The sequence below is a fragment of the Electrona antarctica genome (assembly GCF_951216825.1).
Source record: "Electrona antarctica genome assembly, chromosome: 13".
NCBI classification, from domain to species: Eukaryota; Metazoa; Chordata; class Actinopteri; order Myctophiformes; family Myctophidae; genus Electrona; species Electrona antarctica.
The window spans coordinates 16,443,441-16,450,055 of NC_136794.1; the positions used below are offsets into that span (position 1 = coordinate 16,443,441).

At 47.5% G+C, this 6,615-nt stretch overlaps 1 protein-coding gene across 2 annotated transcripts in view; it reads left to right on the forward strand.

The window, feature by feature from the left end:
• Positions 1 to 374: 374 nt before the first annotated feature.
• Positions 375 to 6,615, forward strand: part of inhbb (inhibin subunit beta B) — a 13,786-nt gene continuing 7,545 nt past the window's right edge. The window contains exon 1 of one of the 2 annotated variants that reach the window (XM_079518908.1): positions 375 to 1,478. In XM_079518908.1, the coding sequence (XP_079375034.1) occupies positions 1,073 to 1,478 (406 nt within the window). In that variant the 5' untranslated portion in view covers positions 375 to 1,072. The remainder of the gene's footprint in view (positions 1,479 to 6,615) is intronic. The other variant, XM_079518909.1, reaches the window with a different exon arrangement.

Sequence of the window (6,615 nt, forward strand, 5' to 3'; positions counted from 1 at the left end):
AAAGTATTTGCCTGAGTGAATTGCCCCTAAGATTCCTTTGGAGTTAATAATGGAAATACTTGAAAACGTTATTATTATTATTTATTATTATTATTATTATTTGCCGATTTACAGTAGCCTAATTAACTTGAGTAAATACAGGCTTTCCACCACTGGTTGCCGAGCCTCTCTGGGACAAGGTGGGTTCTTTGCTATGTTAAAGAAAAGCCCCCTTCCTTCCTTCCCACCGCGGTCTCCCGTCTGGCACTGAACTCTCAAGACGTAGTGGATTTAATCCCTGTCGCTCCGTTGGACGACTTCCCCACGTGGTTTTTTTGGGGGCTGTATAAAAACTTTGGTGCGCGCGGTGTCCCTGTGTCGTCGTCGTGATTGCAAAGGGGGAATAAACACACAGCACAACAGAGAACACAGCATCTCTCCTCCCAGGACGCACGCTGCGGGCGCACAGGGACATACAGGAGTCATCTCTGGAAAAACTCTTCTACTTTTAAAACAGAAGTCACAGAACTCGGACTGAACTTGGGCTGCCGGATTGGATTCCTATAACACGTTTTTCTTTTAAATTAGTGCTTGAATGGGACGATGGGTCTGCGAGGCTTTTGTTTGTAGACATTCTTCAGAAGAAAAGAAACATATTGAAGTCTCGGCGAGGCAGCGTGCTTGACTTGGTTTGTTTTGATACAGATTACAACATTTTCTGAAATGGTTTTCAAAGCAGGTCGTGGTGCCTCACAGTGACTATACTCCACGTCGATTCAAGGGCTTTAAATCAAACTCTGGTGGAACTAAACCAAACATGAGGTTGTTGTTATTATTATAGGTTGTATTCACGGTAGGTAGGATAACTTACACGCACGGTGACCGGAGTCCTCTAACCGCACTCTCACGTCACTTGGGAATATAAAGATTGTGTGCTCACTTTATTTTGGATATCTCGATGCATACTGACTTTGGAACTTGGAATTGGAGGTTTGCCAAGAACCTGTAAAGTAGGCTAAATACATTTTATTTTAAGTAGCTTTCAACGCGAGTACCCGTTTGGACTCTATAGCATACTTGTGAAAGCAAGACAATGAACAGAAGAGCCAGCATCGTGCTGTCGTGTTTGTTGGCCGGCGTTCTGTTCTCGGCGCGCTGCTGCGTCCTGGCGAACGTCAGCGCAGAGCAGCCGCCCCGGGAGTCGTGCGCGTCCTGCGGCCTCAGGTCGCAGGACCAGTCGGAGAGGCTGGACGTGGACTTCCTGGAGGCGGTGAAGAGGCACATCCTGAACCGGCTGCAGATGCGGGAGAGGCCCAACATCACGCACCCCATCCCCAAGGCGTCGATGGTCACGGCGCTGCGGAGGCTGCACGCCGGGAAGGTCCGGGAGGACGGCCGGGTGGAGATCCCCAACTTTGACGGCCAGGCCGCCTACAGCAACGAGGTGCAAGAGGAGACGTCGGAGATCATCAGTTTCGCCGAGTCAGGTAAACAAATGAGTGAGTCCGTCCGTCATTACGCGCATCATAAATCATATATAGACTATCAATTATTTGGCACACAATCCTCATACTATAGGCTGTCTGACGATACAGCACGTGCAAGTGGGGCTTTTTACAGCATTATAGACTATTGTAATTTATAAGCACTAATGATCTATATTCTATAGAATTTATTTATAACAACATTTGAAAATAATCATCATGTCTGCCTATGATATAAAATAGGCTATCGCACAGCTGGACCGCAAGCAACAACAACAACAAAACACGCAGAGGAGCCCTTGTCTGGCACCGTCGAATGTCATTCATCTTATTACATCACATTTGCAGTCTACTCCGCCTAAACTAGGATTGCGCGTAGCCTGTGTGTGTGTGTGTGTGTGTGTGTGTGTGTGTGTGTGTGTGTGTGTGTGTGTGTGTGTGTGTGTGTGTGTCACGAGGAGTTACACTGCGCGTGTGCGTGTGAGTGGCAGTAGGTTAATTCCTCGAGTTCACCGTTGAAAATCAGTCAGAAAAGAAATGAAATTGAAAGAGGAGAGTCCTTGGATTACCCCATGGGTTTCTGTCCAGACGGATAAAAACAGCCTCTGAATCCAATTTCATCACCAAAGCCGGACTCCCTCTCTATACTGGCCATACATATGAAAGACCCTCTTTAAAAGGAGGAACAAAGACCCTCAATCGGTCATTTATCCCTCTCTCTTAGAATGTGTATCTAACTAATTCTAATTCTCACAAGTCCCAAAGAGAACACTCTTTTCCTTTTTCTTGTGTCTTTCTTGCCCCCCCCTCTCCCTCTCTCACACACACACACACACACACACACACACACACACACACACACACACACACACACACACACACACACACACACACACACACACACACACACACCCTTAAAGTCATCTGTGCTACAGAGAATCCAATAATTGCTCGTTAGATCGGTGAGAACAGCATCTTCAACACAAACTGTTAGTTTAACAAAAGAAAAACATACAATTAAAGAAACCACAATGGGATGTCTTTAAACTCTTTCACACACGCATGCACGTGCGTGTGCGTGTGTGTGTGTGCCCTGGTTGTATACTTCCACAGTGAGAATGATCCGACTCGGAGTGACGACAAGCGAACAAAAGCAGGGCAATTATTGTCATCATGGCGATCCGGTGCGTTCCAAAACACGTCAACATCCAGCAACAAAACACAGCACACACACACAAAAGAAATCTGCAAGAATAATGCATGAGACATTTGAGTCCCTGGTTTCCTGGGGTGTGGATGGGGGTGGGGTGGGGGGTCATATAGTGTGTGTGCGTGCATGTGCGCGTGAGAGTGTGTACGTACGTGTGTGCGTGTGTGAGTGCGTGAGTGTGCGTGAGTGTGCGTGGGTGCGTGCGTGCGTGTCGTTATAGTGTCCCAAAGAATGCTTTTGTCATTAGGAGGAGGAGAGCAGAGAAGCCTGGCATAACCTTTCTGTTTCTTTCTCTCTCTCCCCCTATCTCTCTCTCTCTCTCTCTCTCTATACACCTCTGAGCCAGGCTTTGTGTGTTGTTGTACCATAAGACCCCCTCTGCCCCCCTCTGCCCAACTGCCAACCACAGAAAGAGAGATGGAGAGAGGGAGAGAGGGAGTCAGATGGGGGGAGAGAGAGAGAGAGGGGGGGGGGGGGGGGGGGATGGAGAGAGGGAGGAGTGGTGTATGGGGTGTGCCGGTTGTAATAAGGAGGTGCTGGGTGGTGGTGTATTTGGTGTATGGGGATTCTGGGAGGTGTTTGTGGGTGGTGAATGATGTGAGTGTGAGTGGCAATGTGTACACGTGTGTGTGTGTGTGTGTGTGTGTGTGTGTGTGTGTGTGTGTGTGTGTGTGTGTGTGTGTGTGTGTGTGTGTGTGTGTGTGCGTGCGTGCGTGCGTGCGTGCGTGCGCGAGTGTGTGTGCGCATGTGTGTGTGTGGAGGGGAGGAGGTATGACAACCACACTGTAGTTTGACTGGACTTGGGTCACGGAGGAGAGGAGAAGGTAGAGAGAGTTGTGCCAACGTCTCTCCTCCTCTGACACGCTCTGGTGTGCACGCTCCCTCGCCCAGGGATTTGGTGTCCCGTCTCCACGGGAGCGGAGCGGAGAGCCAGGGGGCAGCGAGCGAACAAGGGAAGGAGGAGAGACGGAGGCAGAAGAGATGGAGAGAGGGAGGGAGAGAGGGAGAGAGAGACTCTCAAAGCTGAGCATCTCGATTGCAACCATTCGGACCTGGTGAACTTGCGCTGACTCGTCCAAGATGTGGAATTAAGACTTCATTATTGGATGTCATTAACTCCTTATCCCCCCACCCCCCCCCCCCCCCCCCCCCCCCCCCCCCCCCCCCCCACTGGCGGATCGAGTTGAGGTTGGGGGGGTAGGGGCAGTTTACTTGGGGACACAGTTCTTTCATGAAGAGCTGTCCATCACTGCGCTCTCCTGGAAGCCATCCAGACATTTTCCACATTCGTCTCCCAAGTGTGTGTTTCAGGCCTGAATAGAGGCCCTGGCTGTGGCCCTCGTATGGCTCTATATCCCCATAAATGTTTAAGAATGTCTGTTATTAAAAACACACACACACGTGCGCATGCACGCGCACACACACACACACACACACACACACACACACACACACACACACACACACACACACACACACACACACACACACACACACACACACACACACACACACACACACACAACCCCTCCCTCTCTTCTCTTATCCCCTCCTCTACACAATTAAAGGTTTAAACAAAAGCAAACATGATGCCTGTTAAAGTGGCTTTAAATCCCTCTGGGCAAACAGTATGGCAACCTGACATGTTCTCCTCCCCTGGTCACACGGCAGGTTTCTAAAAAATGCTGAGAAACGTTTCTTTTACTCAGAGCACCAATTATGCAGAGCTTCTATTAGTTATTTTGTGAACCAACCAATCGCTACAATGTATAGTCGCTTCCATTTGTGTGGAACTTTCCGAAAGACAAAGGTAGAGGAATTAGTGATCTCTGTCAAATATATGCCACACTGGGTCACTTTATGAGCCTGTCCACTTAAAAAGACTTGTGTGTGTACATTCATGGTAAAGACACCAAGCTTCCCAGAGCCACACCTCACATTTCAACACTCTAGGCCAGTGCTTCTCAAACCTATTCATATCAAGGCCCCCGGAAATCATGTATGTATTTGGCCGCATCTGAAAATATTTTGGACCCCCAGAAGTGAAGACTTGTGTTAAAAAAAGTGGAGAGGTGCATCACTCATCAATGTCACTTTTGAACGACCATTCAAAATACCTACCCTTTCTTCTGACAGCGAGATCATCATCGCGATCCACCGCTAAAGTAAAGGCAGGGATTAGGATTCTGCCATTTATGTTTTCCGTTATGTTATCTGTTCAGCTTATTCAGTGAGGCTAATTGTACTAATAACACAGGTGACGTCAACTTCAAACCAGCGAAGCACTCTGAACATGTGAGAACTAAAGCGCTCCGCCATGAAAAGAAACCCTTTCTGTGTGGACAGGACACACGTATTCTCCTCCTCCTTCAATCTCTCTCACTCCTCTCTCTCCATCTCTTCCTCCCCCCTCCACACCCGTCCTGTATGGAATTCCTGGAGAACTGACGCCTCAGGGCTGAAGGGATACCTGGCGCTCTGTCTGTCTGCATGTACACACACATACATACATGCCCCACACACACACACACACACACACACCAGGGCCTCGCCCTCTCTCCTCCACAGCGTGTGGTCCTCCTGTCGACAGTGACATGAAGTAATGAGTCTTCCCTGCCCTTATGGCTCTCACCTCTCCCTTCTCTTCAGCGTCGTCCCCCCCTCACACACACACACTGTATCTCCCTACCTCCTTCTGCAGAGTGCTGGAAGACATACTCAGATCTCTTTACTTAAGTAAAAGTATCAATACAGCAACGTAGAAATGCTTGTAGAACTGATATTAGTTTGAATAGCATTAGCCGCCTATGTATAAAACAGGGCGAAAGTCGTTAATGTAATTTAATAATCTAAATCTGCAGTGCAAAGTAACTATTAATTATGTTTTCAAATAACTGTAGTGGGGTCAAAAGTACAATACCTTCATCTGAGATATAATGGTGTGTAGAGTATAATGTTATACTCTAGTAAAACACCTCAAAATTGTACTTGGTTGCTTCCCACCACTGCCCCCTATCTCTCTCCTACCTCTCCCTTGTTCTCTATTGCTCTCAGTCAGTTCCCTGGCCTGTTGTTGTGTTTGGGGATGCAGGTGGGAACACGCTGAGGCAGTTCTTTATCAACTCCAGGCCACCCAGGTGCCTCGCGTCATTCATTCAGCAGATACACAGGAGAGCCTGTCAGGGCTTAAAGCTGCCTGCGGAACATGGCAGGGCGAAAAAACACCCGTCGTCTGAAAAGAGGGCCATTACAGAGAGAAGTCACGTGACCGACCACACTCTAGCGTCGCTGTTTGGTTGACTGTTGAGAGTGGTTGTGGTTTTGTAAATCGCTAGTTCTCGGAAGCGGGGATCCAGTGGACCCTTTTTTTAATACAAAACTTGTCTTATCCCTGGCAATAAAACCATTACAAATAGGGGTCTGCGGCCAAATGCAGGTCAATTTGAGGGTCCTTGGCATGAAAATGATTGAGAACTACCATCGTTAATATATGCAGGCAGTCAGCCAGTATCCGCCATGAAAAACAACTTAAAATTCTTTAGCTATCATTGGCAAGGCATCCATTCGTGCACAAATGAAGCCACACAAATCACATTGCACCATTAAGTGCAAATCAATTTTTAACTTCATCGTTGTTTTCGGCAGGTGTGTCCACTGGGTACTATTACATTTCTGCTGTGTGATATCGTGCATGACATGCACTCCAACTTTCATCGTTCCAAGTAGGCCAGTGCCCAAAAGGCACCCCTCTAGTATATAATCTTTTAAATGAGAACACAACCGTTCACTTTGTGCGCTTGTAGATCAGACATTGTTACTATTTTTTGGCGCAACACCATTGATACAATTGATTAAGTAATGCATTTTTGTGTGAATTCTTTAAAAAGAAAGAATAGAAAATAAACAATAACCGAATAATCAAAAAAGCTAATCGATAGTTGC